The sequence below is a fragment of the Neltuma alba genome, unplaced genomic scaffold, assembly GCF_004799145.2.
Source record: "Neltuma alba isolate B1F8T4 unplaced genomic scaffold, ASM479914v2 tig00000862_pilon, whole genome shotgun sequence".
Classification (NCBI taxonomy): Eukaryota; Viridiplantae; Streptophyta; class Magnoliopsida; order Fabales; family Fabaceae; genus Neltuma; species Neltuma alba.
In genome coordinates, this window is record NW_021632225.1 from 1 (window position 1) to 23,306 (window position 23,306).

The 23,306-nt window shown below is 36.4% G+C and overlaps 1 protein-coding gene across 1 annotated transcript; it reads left to right on the forward strand.

The window, feature by feature from the left end:
* Window positions 1-1,644: 1,644 nt before the first annotated feature.
* LOC114747053 (putative acyl-activating enzyme 19) lies at window positions 1,645-21,609 on the forward strand (the record flags this gene model as incomplete). Its single annotated transcript, XM_028935343.1, has 12 exons — window positions 1,645-1,695; window positions 2,376-2,451; window positions 2,542-2,628; window positions 5,369-5,412; window positions 18,736-18,844; window positions 19,371-19,430; window positions 19,570-19,651; window positions 19,757-19,821; window positions 19,911-19,970; window positions 20,483-20,527; window positions 20,753-20,862; window positions 21,291-21,609. Coding segments are annotated over 12 exons (1,015 nt in total), but the record flags the coding sequence as incomplete, so codon positions are not given.
* Window positions 21,610-23,306: the final 1,697 nt, after the last annotated feature.

The following is a 23,306-nucleotide window of genomic DNA, read 5'->3' on the forward strand; positions in this document are numbered from 1 at the left end:
GCTTAACATATGCTATCTAGTCAGTGTGCGAGTCAATGTCAAGTAGCTCTTAGAAGACAGCTGTCTACAAATTCTCAAATGTCTAAAAAAGACCTTCAGGGCAAGGATTATTCTTTGCAAAAAGGGACATAGAAGCATTGAGTTGTTTATCGATGCAGATTAGGGAGGCTTCAAAACTAACTGGAGACCCATTATAGGTATTGCTCCATATATTGGGTAACTTAGTGACTTGGAGAAGCAAGAAACAACTAGTAGCATTTTGAATTTCTGCTGAATTTGAATATAGAGCACTAGTTTTAGGGATTTGTGAAGGGATTGGCTGGTTAGGTTGTTGAAGGAACTGCAGATTGGAATTAATGATCCTATTAGGGTCTGGTGTGATGATGTTTGAGCTATTAACATAGCAAACAATCCTGTACGTCATGATTGTATGAAGCATGTAGAGATTGACCGTCACTTTATTAAGGATAAATAGAGGCTAAGATGATAGATTTATCCTATATTCCTTCTAGGCACCAGATAGCAAATGTCATGACTCGCTTGGGAAAAATTTGAAGCTTTCATAGGCAAGTTGGGAATGATTGACATGTATTCACCAGCTTGAATGGAGTGTTGGAAGTATGGGTAGTAGACCTAGTTTTCTCTTTATAGATAGGATTGTTATCTCCTAGAATCATGCTAAGCTTTATTGAGTTTTATTATAATTTATTTCTGATTATATTCACTGAGATTATAGGAGGAGTTTAAGGGATTAGATTAGATCTGATTCTCTCCTTTTCCCTATATATGTAACACTTTTCTATCAATGAAATTATCAAGAGCTGTTACCGCAAATTATTTCATGAATGTTGCAGATTCCCTCCCCCCCCCGGGCCAAAAAAAAACATGAAATGATTGAGGAAAATAATTGGAAACTTGAAATCTGAAGAAAATAAAAAAGAGGAAAGGAGAAATTAGCTGAGTAATTGATGCTCAGCTTCAAAGCTTTATTTGATGTATTTGCTTAATACATATAGAGAAGTACAAGATAAAACCTAAAGTTAAATCCTAATGTCTTGAAATTCGAGTTTAAATCGAGATAAAAACGCATCCTATCTAATATAATTAATTCTAATTTAAATGATGCATAAAATAATTAATAAAGCACTAAATAATAACCTAACTAATTGGACCCTCCTAAGTGGGCTTAGGCCAAAAAAAACAAAAAGAAAAAAAAGAAAAAAAGAAAGAAGTAAGGAAATAAAAAGATTTAGTCATGTTTTTCTATTTTGTAGTCTTTTAAAATATCCCTATAGATGGGAATAATCAGCTGCTACTCTCAGCACAATCTAAAAGGGTTATATTTAAATTGGACGCATTTCTGCTGCTTTGGATTTGAAGGATTGAAGGAATAGGGAAAATGGGACTCTGATTATTATTAATCCTTGAATAAAGCTTTGAGTACAATGGATATAGATAAGCGAAAGACCTAAGCGAATAAGCTAACCCTAGAATCTTTTCTAATCCTAGATTAAAGATGACAAAACACTGTATAAAATAGACAGAAATATTGATTAGTTAGCTGATATTAAACTTGTGCTTCTTAACAGGATCAATAAATCTCTGTTTTGTAGATATTCAACGTCTATTTTGAGTTGTGGGTAGCTGCTCCATATTCACTGATATTAATAACGTTAATGCCTCATGGTTGACCTAGTAAGTACATAAATAGTATTTATTGTTATTAGGCAGCATCGTGGGGAGTAAATACATTAGACATATCTCATGTAATCTTTTTCTTTATCTTGCGCAATCCCCTCTTCCTCTTTCTTCTGTACATGTTGTACATACTCCTTTGATCTATAGATGAAGATTTTCAGTGCTAATCTATGTGCCTTGTATCATTACTACTACATACTCGATGTGTGAATTATTTAGTGAAATTATTAACAAATGTGTTAACAACGTGAGTGTCTTATATTCTTTTCCAGTCTCTTAAAACATCACTGTAGATTGGAAGATTCAACTTCTTTTCTTATGCGATCTAAAATATAATTAGTTTAATTAGATTGGACCAGAGAAGAATTGACATCTCTATTCGTTTTGCTCTATTTCCCTAGCCTGATTCTTTGTATTGCTGCTTGAATTGTTGGTAAATTTGTATTGCTTCATCCTTCTGCTTTACTTTCTTCAGCTGATTAATGAAACACTGGGATTTATTTTATGGTAGTTATGAATTCTATCCTCTTCATGGTCAATTTTTTTTTTTTTTAATAAGTTGTGTGTAGTTGGTGTATTGTGACTGCATACTTATGCTTGCACTATATAGCAAAATTATAAAGAATTTGTGTTCTAGCACTACTGAGTACTGAAGTTGTGCTAAATAATTGGTCTAGTGGTTCTGTTCAGTGGGAGACCAAACTGGAAGGACGGGTTGAATGTTCTGCAGCAATTGTTTGCGACTTTTCCCAGGTTGGTTTTTATATGTCAACATATCAGGTCACTTTATTGCATGGACTTATAGATTCTATCCATTTGTTCTAACATATGGTATCTCTCCAGGTGGTTGTTGGATGTTATAGGGGGAAAATTTATTTTCTTGATTTTTCCAATGGAAACACTTATTGGAGTTTTCAAACATCTGGAGAGGTATCTAGTTTCAATGCTGGATCAAATTGCCTTTTCTTTTTTGTTTGATGTTTCTTAGCTTATCTTTAAAGTTTCAAGCATATCACAGGCATGATTTTTATTTAGAATGTAGGCCCTATGCTTGATTAGATGAATTTCATGCTAAGTCATTGCAAAGACAAACTATGCCTGGGAATGCAGTAATGTAAAGAACAGGAGAAATAAAGTATGTTATGTTGCTTTTAGAACACGGAACAAGCAAATGAATTGACAAAAGTAATACATTTATAGTCGCACGCTTATATAATGATAATATTGTTAAAAGTAAAACTAGGAAGATCCACCTTGTCTCGTTTTCTACTTTTCTTCTCGATTCTCTCGTAGATGTTTTAATGGAACCTCTCTTCGTTCACTCTCCCAGATGCGATTTCTTCTTGATTATCATTTTTCACCAAGACCACATCAGTCCAAATTAAAATTATATATTGATTACGTTTTAAACCTCTACATTTTCTTAAAGAATACAGAAGTGGGATGAAAGAGGTATGAAGGGGGAAGAGAAGAGAGAGAGATCAGAACCGGCTTAGTTTGAGCAAAAGCAACAGCATAGCATATTCTGAATCCCAAGTCCCTATTTGTGCTCAACCTAGGCAAACTGTCATCAACACAAACTGAACCTAACTAATGTATGACTAACAAAACTAATTCTTGTGTTCATTATTATTTACATTGCAAATAGTCCTTAGTGTGATTGGCCTTTTGACAATGATTATACAAACTTTTACTTCTTTTCAAGTTATTATTCTTTGTTGGTGGTCTGGAACTGTTATAGGTGTTTTTGGAAGTTCGACAACATGGTAGCCCAGCACAAGCATAGTTCTTTCCACTGCTGCTAGGCATTCCTTGCTAGGTCTTATTCCTACTTTCTTTTCTTCTGACTCTAGAAAAAACAGCTTTTAAAGTTGGAAGAGGTCTAATGGCAAGAATCCTTACCTGAACATCATCAAAACTCATTCAGCTTCATCAGGAATTTGTAGATATGCGTCTTTTCTAAAATCTTTACCTATCATTCAATATCTTCAGCTCAGCTCCAGATGTGTATCTCCAAATGGTCCCGTTGCTTCCAAAATTTAGACAATTTATTAAAATGCTGTCATTGGCTTTTTCCCTTGTTTTACCTCATGAATAGCACATTTGATCTCAAATATCTTTACTGCACTTTCTTGGGTTGAATGTGCTTTTGCAGCAGCTTCCCAAATTTCAACAATTGTTCATTTTGCATGGAGGTCCCACTGATGTGTCGCTCGATAGAGTTGGACAGCCATGCCATTACTTGATTATTCCTAGCCTTCCATGTTTTATATTTCAGATCAGTTGAGCCTAGCATTTTTGTCATTGGTCAAGTACCTTACTTTCCCACGCAAGTGTACTTAGTCACATACCACTCCAAAGTGGGTAGTTGTCCTTGTTGGGTTTATGGCCCGTAATGTTGCCCCTTGATTTTCATTGTTAGCATTGCGATTTGGGTGTGTCGTTGGCAGGATTATAGTTGTCCAAATATAAAATCTATGTTTAGGCTTAGTTAAGGTGTTAGAAGAGTAGTTCTGCTATGGGATGATAACAATGAGCCTTATCCTACTAGGTGGAGTTAACTACACAGATCGTATGGCATCATTGGACTCTATTAACAAACAAATTTTTTGATATATTACTAACCAAAAGGTCCCGCTAATAACTTCATTGAGTGTTTGTTTGGTTTTTCTCTACCCCTGTTTAGAGGATTCTGTATTGCTTGATTTGCCCTCTTTACCAATGTATCCAGTAGTCTTCTTTGTATGTGTCTAAAGAACCTCAAATGATTTTCTACAATTGCTCTATAATAGACACCGCTCTAACTCATCCTCATTTATGTTCAATATGAATCTTATCATTTTTTTGTATGATAATACATTCATCTCAAATACCTCCACTTTATACCATTAAAAGTTTCTTTACTAATCTGGGTAGATTCTGCTGGCAAAAACAGAAATTTTTGGCCAAAGTAGAGGAAGGAGGACTCTCGGAAGTAACAATACCACTGATTAATTGTATTGGAATAGTCACATTCTTCAGATGTGCATGATGGCAAAAGTGCTTAAGTATTATTGAGATGTAAAACTATTGGGAGCAATTGAGAATTACCATTTAAAATGATGAAGACATAATTTCTCTTCTCCCTTGTGATCAAAACACCATAATGGCAAGGGCTCTGCTATCGTGTAGAATACAGGGCTGAATTTTAAAAAGAGAAAGGATTACAAGAACTTTGATCCGCAAACTATGCAGTACAAGCACTGTATATTTTCTTCCCAAAATGCTAGATAAACCAAGATACATAACTGAGGGACTATCATCAAGTGTGTTATAATGTGATATTTTAATCCCTTAAATTCAAAACCTAATTGATATTAAGTAATGACAGAAAGGTAAAATGAAATAATTGTAATATAAGTGGACCTAATAAATAAGGAATAGATTATCTATATTACATTTTTAACTCTGTATATTCAATTTTAAAATTTTGTGCATTTTGCTACATCAAATATTCAGTTCAATCAAAGAAATTCTTATTAGTGAAATGATGAAAAATGTTTGACTTTGAAAATATACCAGTGTTTCTTCATTCTATTTCATACTTTTGTTCATCGTATTACATTGTTAATGGCAATGTAAAATAGTCACGTGCTCGTTTATTTGACCCACTCTTTCTATTATTGTGAAGGTGAAATCACAGCCAGTTGTAGATACAAGTAGGCAATTGATATGGTAATTTTCTGCACTTCTCAATGATAATCTAGTGATCGCATATGTTTTGCATAATGCTTTGTATATGATTTGCTTCATGGGCATGTTGATTTATTACGTAGATTTGACCAAACAGTTTGCAAACTTTGCTTAATCTTGGAACAGTAAAGGTGAAATTGAAATTTTTCCAGTATATGAAGTAGGCTTCAAAGTCTTCATTCTTTCTACCTAACACTACATTTTAGGGCTAGATCTATAAAAGAACGCCCAAACAGGGGAGGCAGGCCAAAGTCAGGGGCATATTGGGAACTAGGGAGCCTAACGATCATCTAACAATGTCAGGGTGGTGGAACGCTTGAAATAAAAGTAGCATGAGCAACGTAGGAGGTAGACAGGGTGATTGGTTTATGGGAGAGGTCATGGTCTCTCGAAAACCAGTGACAGTGTGCTGTTTATTTCATTTTCAGTTTCTTTGCTGTTTTGTTTATATGAGTGAGTGGTTATCTAGTGTAGTTGTCATAATTTCGTTGAAGTTGTTGAAGCAGCGTCAATTGGTTATTAATCTAAAAAGTGTGTGCTTGGGCAAAGTTAGATAGAATACCAGGCCATATAATTTCTGTTGAAGGCGTTTAAGCAGATCCCTCCAAAATCACAGCTATGGTGCAGTGGTCTAAGCCCCAAAATTTGAAGGCTTTAAGAGGATTTTTGGGCTTGATAGGGTACTACAGAAAGTTTGTCAAGGGACACAGTCGAATTACAGCTCCACTACCCCAATTTCTTGAGAAATATTCATTCAGAGGGGTGAGAAGACACAAGAGGCATTTGAAGAACTCGAAGTTGCCATGACCATTTGAAGAATTTCGGTATATTGAAATCTGGTATATTCACATTCTCTGAGCCTTGGGATTAAATAGATTACAAGAGGGAAATCCTCAACAATAAATCAGGAAATTGGAGACCCAATATCCCATCAATACTCTCCTGCTATCCTAACCGAAATTTTCTCCTACGAATCAGTCTAAATCAGAATTTTACATAGTGTATTTACATAATTACCACACTCCCCCTCCAGTTGGATCATAGATATTTATCATGTTCAACTTCCCTACAAACTTTTCAAACACTTCTTCCGGTAAGCCTTTGGTAAGTATATCAGCAAGCTGTAACTTTGTGGGTACATAGGAGAGACAGATTATTCCTTCTTCCACCTTTTCTCTAATGAAGTGGCGATCCACTTCAACATGTTTGGTCCTGCTGTGCTTTACAAGATTCAGTGCCATATTAAGAGCTGCCTTGTTGTCATAGAAGAGTCTCAAAGGAGAGTCTATCTGTATTTGTGCTTCATCTGCTACTCGCTTCAGCCATAGCCCCTCCATGATTCCTTGGGCCAAGGCTTGTAGTTCTGATTCTGCACTACTTTTTGCCACAACTTGTTGTTTCTTACCTTGCCAAGTAACTAAATTCCCCCATATGAAGGTGTAGTATCCTGAAGTTGATCTGCTGTCCTCCTATGAACCAGTCCAGTCAGCATCTGTATAGATTTCAATAGTTCTCAGATTGCTCTTCTTGAAGAACAGCCCTTGGCCAGGTGTACCTTTTAAATACCTGAGTATTTTATAAGCTGCATCCATATGTTTTTTCTTTGTAGAATGCATATGTTGGCTAGCTACACTTACTACAGATGCAATGTTAGGACGAGTATGTGAGAGATAAATGAGTTTTCCCACTAGTCGTTGATATTGGCCTTTGTTTGCAGCAACTTCATCCTTTTCTTGTTTCTTCCTTTTTGCAGCTTCTCTTTCGGTTTTAGTAGCTTGTTCATTTTTTCTAATCTATTGATGGGAACTCTGCTTGGTCTGCATCCAAGCATTCCAGTTTCCTTGAGTAAATCTAGGATATAATTTTGTTGAGAGGCATATATTCCCTCTTTAGATCTTGCTACTTCCATCCCTAGAAAATGTTTCAGTTTTCCAAGGTCCTTAACTTCAAATTCCTTGTTCAAGGCTACCTTTATACGGTCTATCTCCTTAACATCATTCCTAGTGACTATGATATCATCAACATACACAATAAGGATGGTTATTAACTTTTCATTCCTCATGACAAACATAGTGTGATCAGATAAACTTTGTTTGTATCACTCAGCCTTAAGAATAGTGGAGAATCTGTCAAACCAAGCTCTTGGTGACTGTTTTAGCCCATAGATGGATTTTTTAAGTTTGCATTCCTGGTGTCTTTTTCCTTCATCAAAACTTGGTGGAAGTGTCAAGCATACTTCCTCTTTGAGATCACCATTGAGAAAGGCGTTCTTGATGTCGAGTTGCTCAAGTGGCCAATCCAAATTTGCTGCGATTGAAAGTGAAACTCTAATGGTGTTAAGTTTTGCTACAGAGGCAAAAGTTTCATTGTAATCAATCCCGTTTGTCTAGGTAAACCGTTGGCAACTAATCTGGCTTTGAACTTGTTTAATGTACCATCTGCATTATATTTTGGGGTGAAGACCCACTTGTAGCCCACTGGTTTCTTTCCCCTTGGTAGGTCTACAATTTCCCAAGTACCATTCTTCTCCAGGGCCCTCATTTCTTCTGACACTGCAGCTTTCCATTTAGGAATCTCAAATGCCTCATACACATTGTTAGGTACTTTAATATTCTTAAGACTAGTCACAAAATTATAGTAATTTCAAGAAAGAGCAGCATAGGATACATACTTCTGAATAGGGTGCTTGGTGCAAGTATGAGGCTCTTTTCGCAAGGCAATGGGTCTGTCAAGATTATCATTCACATTAGCTGGAGGATTCACATTATCATGGACTTCTATAGGATCCATCACTGGGTTGGAGATCGGCACTTCTTCAGAGCAAGGACGGTCATTTGTAGTAGTATTCCGTCGTGAGTAAGTCTTGCCCCATTTCTGTCGAGTACTAGTACTAGATGGCACATTGATAGGTAGGTTAGTGGGAGGTATAGGTTCGGGTGTGCACTCTATAGACTGAAATTCACTCTGACTCTCCCCCTGAATTGAAGACTGAGGGTGAGAGACGGTGACATCACGACTCACAAATAGAAGGTGAGAGACAGGATCATAGCCCCTGTAGCCTTTTTGGAAGTTAGAGCAATTGAGGAAGACACATTTGAGGGGCACGGGGATCTAGCTTAGAAGAAGGATGATGAATGTGAACATAGACAAGGCACCCAAAGATACGAAGAAGAAGTGTAGAATCGAGATGAGAAACACTCCCATTTTGCGAAGTTCATCAAGCGGGGAAGTATAGGAAAACACACTGCTGGGAAGGCGATTAATGAGGTGTGTGGTAGTGAGAATGGCATTCCCTCAAAAGTATTTAAGGACATTATGAGTATAGAGAAGGGCACGGGTAACTTCAAGGAGATGTTTATTCTTATGTTCAGCAATCCTATTTTGTTGTGGACTATGAGGGCAGCTACTCTTGTGAACAATGCCATGTTGGGTGAGAAAGGTGCCAAAGGTGTGATTAGAGTACCCAGTTCTATTATCAGTGTGAAGAACTCGGATTGTTGTGTTGAATTGAGTCTTGACATAATTAAAGAATTCAATAAAGATGTTGCAAACATCAGTTTTATTCTTAACGAGGTACACCCAAGTCATCCGCGTGTGATCATCGATGAACGTGACAGAATATTTGGAATGTGTTCGATTTGGAATTATTGATGGGCCCCACACGTCACTATGAATGATTGAAAAAGGTCGGGAAGCCTTATAAACAGTCGGAGAAAAAGTAATACGATGATGTTTAGCTAACTCAGACTTCACAATGAAAACGAGAATCTTTATTGGATGAAAAATTGGGAAACAATTTTTGTAAATAGGAAAAACTAGGATGACCTAGCCTTTTATGCCATAACAAAAGGTTATTATCATCAGAAGCAAAAACAGAGTTCCTGATTCTAGAGCATAATGCAGTCACGGTAGAAACATCTAGATAGTAAAGTCGAAAGTAGATTACAAGCCAAGTGAGGAACACGTAAAACAGAATCAAGGTGTAGTGATTTCGAAATATTGATAGAACCAACTCTAGCAATTAGAGCAGGCAGACCAGTGGCAGTGGTAATCTTCTTCTTCCCTACTAAAGGTTTATAGGAAACAAACATTTCTGCTTCTGAGGTCATGTGGTCAGGGGTACCAGTGTCAACAATCCACTTTGAAGAAGGAAGAGAAGTATGCAAAGCAACCTTGGATGTACCTTTATGAACCATGGAGGCAAAAGCTACAGGCTTCTATTCGGCTTGCAAAGTTTTAAAAACCTCCATGAGTTGAGTCATTTGTTTTGCTGAAGACAGGAGCTGGGGAATCAGCCTCTTATGTAGCTTGGTGGGCTCAAGCTTTACCTTTACGGGGCTTCCAATCAGCTGGTTTGTCGTGTAGGTCCCAACATCTGTCACGAGTGTGACCTACCTTGTGGCAATGGTCACACGTGGGTCGGTTTCGTCCAGGAGTAGCAAGGTCATGCCCCTTCCTAACAAAGGTAGAGGAATTAGAGGAAGTCGGTCTTGGTTCAAGAAGCATGATTTGTCACCAAGACTCCTCTCGTCGAACAACAGACTGGACCTCTAATGGGGAAGCTAGAGACGTATGACTTAAGATGTGGCCACGGACATCATCAAATACAGTATTTAGGCCAGCTAGAAAGAGCAGAACACGTTTGGTGTCAACATTCCATTTGTGATGAGCAGCATCAGCAGAAGAGGTCCAAACTTCCCTCAGTTAAGAGATCCAATTCCTGCCATGGAGCAACCAATTCAAGCCAGTACTCCATAACGCTTCGTGGGCCTTGTTCACATCGCCAGATATGGTGTTGAAGATCAAAGAGGCAAGAGTGATCCTTCCCATCTGAATAGGAATCGCGCACAGCATCCCAAATTTCTTTCACAGTGGGCAGATACATGAAGTTGCGTTTGAGTTGGCGGGACACTGTATTGATTAACCAAGAGGAGATGAGAGAATTGTCAATTTTCCATTGGGTCACTACGGCAGACGACTTGTTGGAGGGCATCACTGCTTCATCAGTTAGATAACCCAACTTTTCGTGACCGCTAATGGCGAGTTGAATGGCTTGAGCCCAATCATGATAATTGGTGAATGTGAGTTTCTCCGAGACATTGGATATTGAAGAACCATCGAAACCAGAACTCAACCCGTGGGGAGTTCGGGTTTTCAAACTGTCGGACCCATCAAGAGAAGATGCCATGGTTTGAGGCTTCTTGACAAGTCACTAGAAACACAGACCGAATCAGACAGAGGAGGAAAGAAAACCGAGTGCCAGGTGCTTTGTCAAGGCAAGATACTTACTTGGAGCTTAGGTACTCTTACTTTGGCAATATGATGGCATTATAGAACTAAAACATGAGATTTACAGGATGAAGGGCTCAAAGAAATAATGCAGCAGTTTATGCAAGGCTAGGAGGGACCAAAAGGGTATGCCATGAGAAATGAAGTCGTGTTTTATAAAGGAAAGCAAGTGCTGCCGCGTCACTCCTCCAAGACAATTGAGCTTATCAAGCAGTTCCATGATTCCCCTCTTGGAGGGCACTTGGGTTACTTAAGAACATGGTTATCAAATCAGGATACGAATCGTGAATTAGAAACTGGTTTTTTGAATCTTGAATTGTGTACAATTCATGAACAATTATTAAGGATGATATATAAGTAATTTTTATATAAGAAAATATCAAAAGTTTGTAGATATTAGGTGCTATACGCCTCCTAAAAAAAAAAAAAAAGAGAGCCAACATATGAAATTTCAAACCCAAGTGGTCCCTAAAGTCAGTTCAAAAATCAAAATTCTAACTTCAAAAGACAAGAGTCACTAAACATAAAATTCAATCAATCATTCATCATCTCCAAGATTAGTGTCACTTAATTCGTGATTATCATCCATTAACAATGTCACTTCTTCATCACCTTCTTCCTCCTCCCCATCTTCAACATTATCTTTATTCTTATCCTCTTGCCTTACTATAGATTTTCCTTTGCATGATAGTATATATTCAATTTTCTTGGACCTAGGAAAAAACCATGATGGTGTATATTTAGATATAAATCAACTTAAGTTTAGTTTTAAAATATTATATCTCTCTTTTTTTGCTTCAAGCTCCTTCATCAAGAGTGAAACTCTCATGTATATCTATCCATGATCCATCCACTGGTAAGTATGGATTTTCTTTTTCAGTGATCAACTCATCATCAGATTCAACATATGATAAACAGATTGGATCATATGTCTCGTTTTTTTTCCCCTCTAATTTTCTGTCTCATCTCAAGTTGAAAGTTGACAAATACAAGTGCTTGTTGTTCTAAGTGATTTCTTTGCTTAGTATGCATTTGATTAAATGTGCTTCAATTTCTTTCACATTCAGTAGCACTACGTATGAGACTCAAAATTCTCATAACTATTTTTTATAACTCCTTCCTTTTCCTCCATAACCTTCCTACCAAAGAGCTAAAAAAAAAAAAAAAATAATTAGGAATGTTTTGTCAAATTCATATTTATTATTAGGATTAAAAATTAAATTCCTATAAATAGTATAAGACTAGAAAACGATACTGGGTTGCTTTTTTGTCTCTAGTATCTATTGCCATGCTCCTTCCAAAAAGCTTCTTAGCAGACTTAAACGTCTCAAGTTGTTGTTCAACTAAAGATCTTGTCTTTCTATTTGAAATCATTCTCTCAATAGTTTCATATAAACCAAAATAAACTTCTCTATCCATTTTAAATTTTTCATCATAATGAAACTTAAGAAAACAATGAATAAGTTATGTTTTTCTAACATACAATTAAATTAGTAAACAATAAATATTTAAATTTTGAAGTGTGTAAAACTTACTTAGGATTAAAAAAGTAGGTAGCTACATGGTAGGGGTCTATATAGCTGTAAATTTCAACAAGTAACAATTGTCTTCCACAGCTTTTTATACTTTGATTCCTTCTTTTGAAAATTGTTAGCATTCTCTTCTATGGCTCTATGCATTACTTCATAAATATATAGCAGGTCTAGAGTCACCATCTATAAGTCTCAAAACTTTGACAAGCGGACTCACACACTTTAAGCAATATCTGATGAAACACCAAAATCTAGAATCCCTAAAAGCCATGTCCACTACTTGCTTACCCTCACTTTTATGTCCAAATAGCTAGACACCCAATCATTTGAAGCAAACATGGTTCGAAGAGCATTCTTTTGTTGCAATATGCAACTTAAAGTAAGATATGCTGTTGCAAATTTTGTCACTGTCAGTCTGGCGAATTATCTTCACTTGGAATACTTTCTAAACATTTTAAGGATGTGACACTTGCCAATGAAATAAATATGAATCTTTGAGTTCAGCTGGGTTGTTACAACCTCGTTTGATCCCACAAGCTACATGTGAGGATCTTAGCATGGATTTTATAGGAGGGATGTCTAAAAGCAGTCGCTATGACAACATACTGGTGGTGGTGGTAGACTGGTTCATAAATATGCCCACTTTGTTCCCTTGTCACATCCTTATGATGTAAAAACAGTAGCTGAGGTGTTCTTGGGGAAATCGTAAGGTTACATGGCTTTCCTAGCACTATTGTGATTGATTGAGATAGGGTATTCATCAGTCAGTTCTTGAAAGAGTTGTTTAGCATGGCTCGAAGTACACTTAAATATAGTTCTTATCATTTGGAGACCAATAGGCAAATGGAAGTGGCAAACCGAAGCTTAGAGATTTATTTGAGGTGTTTTGCTGGAAATACGCATAAGAAATGATCTAAGATGTATTGTGCTGAATATTGGGATAATACTACTTATAATGAAACAACCAGGATGGCACCATTCAAGGCTCTATATGGGAGGGACCTGAGATCAACCTTCAAGGGTGCAAGAAGTGGACCAGTAATTACAAGAGAGGAATGCTATCCTAGAGGAGCGTAAAGAATAGTTGCAAACGGCACAAGTTCAAATGAAGAACCAGGCTGATAACCACCGTAGAGAGGACACTTTTGAGGTATGAGATGTTATTTACCTCAGGTTGAAACCATATCAAGTCAAATCACTTGCTACGAGGTCTAATGAGAAGTTGTCTCCACATTACTATGGGTCATATCGGTTTCTATAAAAAATTGGAGAAGCTGCTTAATAGTTGGAGCTCCTACCTACTGCCAAAATTCACAATGTATTTCATGTGTCCCCATTAAAGACAGCCCTCAAAGTTACTACTACAGCTCAACTATTACTAGAAGGGCTAACTAAAGAATTGGAATTGTAAGTGCAACTAGAGCTAGTCAAGCAGATGTGCAGAAAAAGGGATGAAATTTTACAACTTCTCATTAAATGGAAGAATTTGCCTGACTAGTGGGTAACTTGAATAATTCTTCCGTAATTCTCATTGATGAATTTAGTTAGATATATGCACAAAAATAATGGAATCAAGGCCAAGATAAATGGGCAGGATTCATAGGAATTACAATAAAGAGAAAGAGAGAATCAGATTACAATCAAATCTCCTAATAATATTTACAACTAATTCCTATAATTTCTCCTATAATCAGCTATATTATCCCCTTCAAGTTGAAATATAGATGTTGATCATGCCCAACTTGCCAATGAAGTGTTCGAATTTTCCTCGGGCTAGTCTTTTTGTAAAAGCATCTATTGTCTATTCTTTTGATGGTATGGATCTGAGAACAATTACCCCATCATCAATCTTCTCTCTTACAAAGTGCTTGTCTCTCTCAACATGCTTCATGTGATCATATTGAACAGGGTTATGAGAGATATTGATGGCTGCCATGTTGTCTGAGTAGAGTTTAATAGGTAGATTTACAATCATCTTGAACTCCTTGAGTACTCATTTTACCGATTACCTTCATAGTTCTCGAGTGCTATCACTCTAAACTCTGCTTCAGCGTTGCTACTTCCTACCACACTTTGGTTCTTTTTATGCCATGTGACTAGGTTACCCCAAACAAACGTGAAGTATCCAGATGTGGATTTTCTATCATTTTGATCACGTACCTAATCAGCATTTGTAAACATTTCTATCTTCCTCTTGACTATCTTTTTGAATAAGAGACCATGCCCTGGTGATTTGGATGATTTTGTTTAGGGTCATGGGAATGTCGACTTAGGACACTCATTGCAAATGTAGTGTCAAATCGAGCGGGTGGCAAGTAGATTAATTTTCCCACCATGCACTGATATCTTCCTAAGGCTATATAACCTGAATAGGGGAATTGCTAGGCTTGCAACCCATAATATCTATCTCTTCTAGGAGGTCTAGAATAACTTACTCTGTGATATACAGATTTCTTTTCTTTGATTTGTGAGGAAATATTTCATTTCTTTGATCAATGTCTACTAGATCATCTTTTGTGAGAAAATATCATCTACAGATATTGCTAGGACTACGATTTTTCCACTAAGACGTCTGAAAAACATAATATGATCACTTTGCCCTGTACATAGCCTTGAGCTTTTAATGCTCGTGTAAATCTTTCAAACCATGCTTAGGGAGACTGCTTCAACTCGTATAGTAACTTGCTTAATTTGAACACTTGATTTGCCCTCTTGCTCGGAATCATAGAGGCAACTTCATGTATACCTTTTCTTTCAACTCCCTATTCATCTAATGTAATGGCCAATCTAGATTTGCTGCTAAGGACAAAAGGATTTTAATGATGTTCAATTTTGCTACTAGTGCGAATCTCTCAGTATAAATCTATGCCATGAACCTGGCAGAAACCCTTTAGCACCAATCTTGCCTTGTAAATGTCAAGGCTCCCATATGCTTTGTACTTTAGGGTAAACACCCATTTACACCTTACTTGTTGCTTTCTCTTAGGCAGATCAACGACATGCCAAGTGCTATTGGCTTCCAGGGCTTTCATCTCTTCCATAACAGCCTGTCTCTATTATGAACTACCTAGAGCTTCATTTATGTTGTTGGGAATTCTGATCCTGTGCAGGTGAGAAACAAAGGCACAATATTTTGATGAAAGGGCCTAATAAGAGATAAACCTTTCAATAGGCAGTCTGGTACATGATCCGGGTTGTTTTCATACTATAGTTGGCAAATCAAGGTCATCATGTACTTGCTTTTATCCACCATCTTCTACTTTTCCTAGGCCTGCCTCTTGTCCCAACTCTTTGAGTATATTAATCGTCTGAGGGCCTCTAGTTGTGTCTCCTTGTATAGATTTGAATAGATTGATTAGTGTCTCCTCTTGGATTAGTTTTTCCTTGGTCAACTTTAGGCACTTCCTCTAGAGTAGTAAAGGTTCCAGGGACATGTTTAGGCTCATGTTCAAAGAATGGTTCAGTCTGAGATTCACTCCAACTCTCCCCTTGAATTGAAGACTGAAGGTAACAGGGAACAGTTTCATAGAATGTGACATGACGTAGATACGTTTTGCAACTGGGTTATAACATTTATACCCCTTCTGGGAGCTCAAGTACCCCAGGAAAATGCACCTAACAGCTTTGGGATCAAGTTTATTTGTATGATGGAGATGAACATAGGTGGTATAGTTGAACACTTCGAAGGGTGGTGTTTTTTCGAGGTAGGGAAGATTCTAAAAATTATGGAGAACTTGCAAGGGTGTTTTAAATAACGGTTGTTTGCTAGGCATTGTCAATAAGAAAGGTGGTTAGGAGGATAGCGTCATCCTAATAAAATTTTGGCATATTACTGCTGAACATGGTGGCTCTAGTTGTTTCTAGGATGTTTCAGTTTTTTCTTGTAGCAATACCATTTTGTTGTGGGCTGTAAGGACAAATGCTTTTATGCATGATACCATAATCTTTTAGGAAGGTGGATAAGGAGTTGTTGAAATATTCAGCTTCATTATCCGTGTGAAGGATTTGAATTTGTGTTTGATAGTGTCTGAATCATGTGATAGAAAATCAATGAAAGTTTGATAAACATTGGTTTTATCCTTTAATAGAAATACCCAGCTCACACTTGTGTGGTCATCAATAAAGCTTATAAACCATTTTTAGTGTGTGTAATTTGGAGCCGGAGAGACCCCAACAAATCACTAGGGATGGTTGTGAATGGTTTGGATGCAACACATGGAATGCTGGAAAAGGATGTATGACGCTGTTTAGCACGTTCAAAAGAATCACAATGAAATTCAGAAGAATCTTTATTTGAGTAAATTGAAGAAAACATTGGAGTCATATGTTGGAAATTTGGATGTTCTAACTGTTGGTGCCATAACTCACTAGTCCTAGAGAGAGATACTTTATTACTTTGATAATCATAATCATTTAGATAGTAAAGGCCATCAAACTCCTTAGCAAAGCCAATCGTTGTCCCTGTTAGCAAGTCCTAGAAAACACAATAAGTAGCAAAGAAGTCAGCATGGTATCTTTCATCCTTGGCCAACTGGCTCACAAATAATAAATTGCATTCTAAGTTTATAACATGTAGAATGGCGTGGAGTGTCAGTGTATCAGAAACTGCGATACTCCTAATACCAACAACAAGTGCATCAGAAGCATTGACAATTTTAACAATAAGTTGAGTTTCTGTTGCCTTACTTGTAGTTGAAACAAAGCTGCAAATGGGTGTTGGTTTCAAACAATTTGTTTGAGAGTTAGAACGGGTGGAGAGGACCCTAGTCCCGGAATTGTCATCGTCGGCCCACTAAGTAATAAGATGTTGGCCCGATACTATGAGTCTTGGCAGTGGGCTAATACCCAATTTCTTTCTTCAATCTTGAGTGCCATATTCATGTATTTAGAGAGTGTGTGAATAGAGTGAACACGGCTTAGCCCTGATCTCAAGCTTCAGACTATTCATGAACGCCCTAATAAGAATCTCCTCATCACAACTTCCCAGAGTCATTGTTAATAACTCAAATCATTCGATATACTCCAAGATGCTACAATGTTGATGAAATTCTATTAACATATCATAAGTGTTACCGCACTGTGATAGATGAAAATGTAGAATTAGATCTTGGTCTCTTTCTAGTCAATCACCAAACATCTTTCCTCCTCCTTCCATTGGAACCAGTTGAGCGCACGAGCTTCATAACAAAAGACAGCAGCATCGAGTTTGTCAAGGTCAAGGACCCTGTTAACTCTAAAGTAATGCTCAATTTTAAAAATCTAGTTGAGAGTTTCATCATTTGGAAAACAAGGGAATATTGAACTTGCAATAGTTGGAAGTCTTGAAGTCACTCCCTCTGCTACCAAAACCAATTTCAATTGCTCGCGGTATAGTGTTATTGCCCTTTGAAGCATTAGAGTCATCAGTCTGCTTTCGTTTACCCGTTGAACGTTGGCTCACATGGGACTTTGAAACCAATTCAATCATAAGTAGTGATGTGGCACAATTTAGTAGTGATGTTGCCACTGTCAAATATGATATTGTGCCACATAAGAGACTTCATCTTCACAATATCATATTTGACAGTGGCAACATCACTACTAAATTGTGCCACATCACTACTTAGATGTTTGATGTTTTGGTCTAACTACAACATCCTAACTGCAACATCCAAGAGTTGAGTGCATCCAATCTGCTCTCCATTTGCATATTGACCATTCCTGGGAGAGAGTGACTCTAATATATTTTGATGGAAAATGATTCGTGACTGGTATTATTCAATAAAGCAACTACTCCTCGTGGTATGACCTGAAAGAGAAGTGTACTACAAAGGAACAAGAAAACACAGGCCACTCTATACTTTCGGGAGGTAGTCTCTCCTCACAATCACTTACTACACAGCCTTTCTCTAACAGTCACTAGGTAACTCCCTAAAACACCCCTTCCCACATGTTCAGATGTCCCATGCTCTATTCATTCATTGCTGGGCTTCCGCCTAACATAAGTAAATTACGGCCCATGTTCAGCACTCAGTTTGCAATTGGATTAGAAGTTATTCGATTTCGCTTGGTTTTCTATTCTTCTGTAATTTTCTTTTCCCTTTCTCGTATTTCTTTACTTTCTATGTCAAGTTCATTCTCACTTTCATAATCTTATTTTCTTTTCATTTTGGAGTCTCTTAAATCATTGCTTCTCTAATTCTCTTTTCCCTCTCTCTCTCTCATTTCTTTGCTTTCCATATCAAGTTCATTCTTATTTTCATGATCTCATTTTTCTTTTCATTTTGTAATCTCTTAAATCATTGCTTTCATAGTGGGCCACATTTGCCTGCAGTTGGTGACATTTTCTAACTTTAATATCTGGGTTTTTCTTATCTCTGCCCCCCCCCCCTTTTTCCTTCTCAGAGGATCGTTCTTTCCCTTCTTTTTCTGTGTGGCCTGAAACTTAAGATAAATCTATTGATCATTTTAATTCTTGGGTTGACATTTCATATGGGATTTGCAGGTGTGGCACGCATGACCATAACTTGTATGCTCTTGATTACCAAAAGCATTCCTGTGTGTATAAGCTACCCTGTGGAGGCAGTATATATGGGTCGCCTGCAATTGATAAAGTGCTAACTTGCCCTTGGAATTGCTATTGCATCATCAGTTTCTGCAGTGAACTTTGTTTCAGTTTCCTTATCATCTAATGGTGGATAGCACTGTTAGCTGCCTCTATGCAGTCTTGTTTAAAAGTTCTTATGATTATTATTTGACCATTTGATGAGGACTGAGATATCCCAGGTTCTATGGATGGTTATTATTTAGCTAGTAAATTGGTGATTTATGATATCAACAATATTTCATTAATAAGGGATATCGGGTATTTTAATGAAACATGATTATTAGGTTTATCATAGTGTGGACTTATTGAAAGACCTGTGATTTAAGACTTGGAATTTTATTGAGTTTCCCTCTTCCCTCCTTTCTTTTTCTGCACTTACCTGCCTCCAAAATCTTGTATGCTGACTTTTGTTGCAAAGCATTTCTTCAGGTTTAGCACTGGTCACTGCGTCTGATATTTACCAACTTGCTATGATCTCTATTTTAGACCACACACGATGATATTAGTGAAGCAAAACTTTCTTTTTCCTGTAGCTTCGTGGTGCACTTTATGTTGCTTCAACTGGTGGCCGTGTGACAGCGATATCAGTTGCGGTATGATGGATTGAGAAATACTTAAAACACTATCATTTTTTTAGCAATAAAAAGATTAGATCATTTAGGTTGGAAGTTCTGCACTGAATTGTGCTATTGAGACACAGTCCAACTGAAAAGTTCATATATAAATTTACAGGACTTTTCATTTAATACTTTGTGGCTTCATGAGCTGGGGGTCCCGGTTTTTGGTTCTCTGGCTGTTGCTCACAATGGAATAAGTATAATAGTGTTCCTTCTTTTGTTGATGCTGTCAGTTTAAGCATTAAGCATCGTAAAAATACTTTCTCCTTGTGCCAATATGATTTTCTACTACTCCATTGCAGTTATATGTTGTTTGGTAGATGGCCATGTTCTGGCATTGGATCCAGATGGGTCCATACTCTGGAAGGTATGAATCTCATTACTTTTGTAATCCTTATTTATCCTACCTGATGGACATAATTTGAAGCTACATGTACTGGGCTGAATCTTGACCAGAAAACAACTAATGGTCCGATATTTGCTGGAGCATGTGTATCCTTGGCTCTTCCAACTGAGGTATGTTATTTTATTCTTAGAGTTTAGCAACGTAATTTTTAAGTTGTTTCAAAGAAATGAATTTCTTCCCTTTCACCGCTATTTTCTGTTTTTTGGCTACACCATTTATCTGCTCCCTTCCTCCTTCACCGTAGTGTCCTTTCCTAAGGTTCTGTAAAATGTTATTGTTATAATCTGATGTGATGGATCAGTGATAATAAGTCTCTTACAAGTACAAAATGGTGTGCATCATATTCTTTATCTGATGCCGGTTTTCTTTTTTTTTTTTTTTTTTTATTTGATAGACAGAAAGATACGAAATTTTTATCTCATCACTAAATATGAAGCCTAGACTGTTGGCAATGCAATGCCAATATATTTTTATTTATTTCATAACTTTCTTGAGACCATGGTTAATTGTTGTTTTTCCTGTGGAAATTATTCTGTATTTAGATGCCTTCACTTGCAAAAGGAATAGTTGTCTACTTCACAATGACGAAATCAGTTGTTTTATTTTGTTCATTCTGCTACAGGTGCTTGTATGCTCCAGAGATGGGAGTGTGTACTCATTTGAAGTGGTAATAGTAGCAGATAATTGTTTGACTTTGTTATGCTTTATTATCTTATAACCAAGGCAAAGCTTAGTGAAGTGTCATTGCCAAAAAAAAAAAAAAAAGGGAGAGAAAGATCAGCTATTAATTTCCTAACCTGAAGGGTTTTGCCTCTCTTTGTATCCCCTAGGAAAGTACACAATAAAATGACGACTTTGATTATTGTTAATTGCACTTGTTGAATTAATCCAGTATAAGGGCGATCTACAATGGCAATACAATATTGGAGATCCAATTACTGCATCTGCCTATGTTGATGAACACTTGCTGCTCCAGTCTGATTCCTCCCCTTATTCAGACAGGTAAATTGTATCCGTTGATTTTATTAACTTGAGAAGAAAAGAAAATTTGTTAACTATGAAGCACTGATATTAGAAAGGAAAAATTTAATAAACGTGTGTTTTTTTGTTTTTTTTAATACCAATTCATGATTTACACTTTTAACAAGCTCATTAATAACGTTTTTAAAGATTGAAATCCACTTTTTAAAATTTGATTGGAAAGTACATTAAACTTATAATCTTAAGTAATCTAAGTCTTAATTTTCTCTATTTAGAAATTGAAGCAATATTGTCCAGAATGCATGACATCAAACCGCCCAAAATCACTACTTATGTTGTTGGATTTTAATATCCATATATTGGAGGAATGTGCTCGGCCAAATATCAATGTCGTGTCTGATATTTGTGTCAGCATACACACCTTGTGTTGAATAGTTGTTCTTTTTCAGGTTAATTTGCATTTGTTCCAGTTCTGGAGGTGTGCACATTCTTAGAGTGAACTTGGAAGAAGATGAAGATACTGATCAACCTAGAACTAGTGCGGAGGAATGTGCTCGGCTAAACTTGGAGGGAGATATATTCTCTTCCCCTGTAATGATTGGCGGCAGGATTTTTGTGGGATGTAGGGATGATTACTTGCACTGCATTTCTCTTGAAATTCCATCGGAAAGTTGAATAAATTTTTTTCTCCTTTGTTTTTTGTGTGGCAAAAGTTGAATAATAAAACTAACTACTAGTCTTTAATATAAGAGTTAATTTGACATTCTATTTGATTCTAAATATAAGATATCAATCTACTTTGTCTCTCATTTATTTATTTTTTTCAAAGTAGTCCTTACAGTAGTTGTATATATTAAAGGTTTCATCAAATGATAATTTTAATTAATACATATGGTTAGCAGGAGTATTTTAAGGAGCACAATGCCTATGTTTTTCATATAACTAGGTTAACAAACTTTTTTCATCTACTCAAATTAGTTAACCAGTTTTTATATTAAGGATTGGAGGTAATATTTTTAGAATGATTATTTTTTGTTGAAATTTAATTGTTGCTGGTGATAAAGTGCTTGGGGGCAAGATGACAATTTTTTTTTCCCTTTTTTGGGTGTCCAATTCTCTGTTTAAAATTCTTAAATGGTGTTTGTTATTTATATTTCCATTGATGTGAACGCTAGAGAGTGAAACATCCTTCCTTTAACCCTCCAAAGTATGTACTCGTAAGCGTTATGATTCAAGCAGATCTCGACACAAGCTCGTGGATTTAAAATTTCAACATAATTACTTGGGTTACTATTCATTTGGTAAAATGGGGAACTTTCAGATTCCGTGTCTCAATTTTGGAAATTTGTATCTCCTTGTGTACACATCTAATTAATGTGTTCTACCTATTATTTTAAAGCTTGAGATGTGTACAACGTGTCTGCCAAACTTTATGGCATGACTCTTTCATTTGATAGGTCAAACTGGAGCTGGACGTTGACTGCTCCAGCACCTATGTTTCATTCATTAAAAAATTCTTACTTTAATTCTCCCCTCATTTGAACATGCAACAACTAGCCTTATGGACATTCATTTATATACCTTTCTATTCATGCCATAAACATTCTAAACAAATATATTACATCATTGGTATTCATATACATAATTTATACAATAGGAGAATTATACATTAACTAATAGTTTCAATCATTAACATGAATAATTCTTCACTTTCTTCTTCTTCCTTCTCATGCTCTTCTTCATGCAATCATTATCCATTATACTTGACCTAAATGGTGGGTTAGGGAGGGGTGAGATTCGGGAGAATCTCAGTAGCAAATAATAACCACTCAAACATACACTGCAAGCTTAACATTTATAACATGCTTGCAATTTAACATTTTTATAACATAATGACATGTTTAGAAACCATCATGCATTTATTATAAAACACATAGGCTTATGGCATATTTCAAACACATTTACAATCACAACACGAGTTCATAAAATCATATAACATAGAAATATGTCATATATGCAAGCAAATGCCAAGCACAAAAGAGTAAGGTCAAATTTGCTACCTTCTGTCCTTAAGCTTTCTTCTTACTTCCTTTTGTTTTCAACCATTAAAGTTGCTTACTCAACCACATCTAAACTTTCTCTTGGATGCCTCAAGGTCCTAATTACAACCACAAGGGTCACATTACTCATTAGGACCAAGAATTACACAATATGGAAGACTTATATCCTTAAACTTAATATCTTTTTTCTTAATTTATAATGCAGTGTTCTAGCTTTGTAAAAATTGTCTCCTTAGGCCAAACATACACAATTTTGTCCAAGGAATCTAAATATTAGAGCCAAAACCGAAATCTGCCACTTAATTTTCAGTTTTGATTTCAATGCTTCCAACTTCATTCTTTCATCTTATCCTTACACAATTTTTCATTTTAAACACACTGGAAGCATCAAAATCATCAAAATCA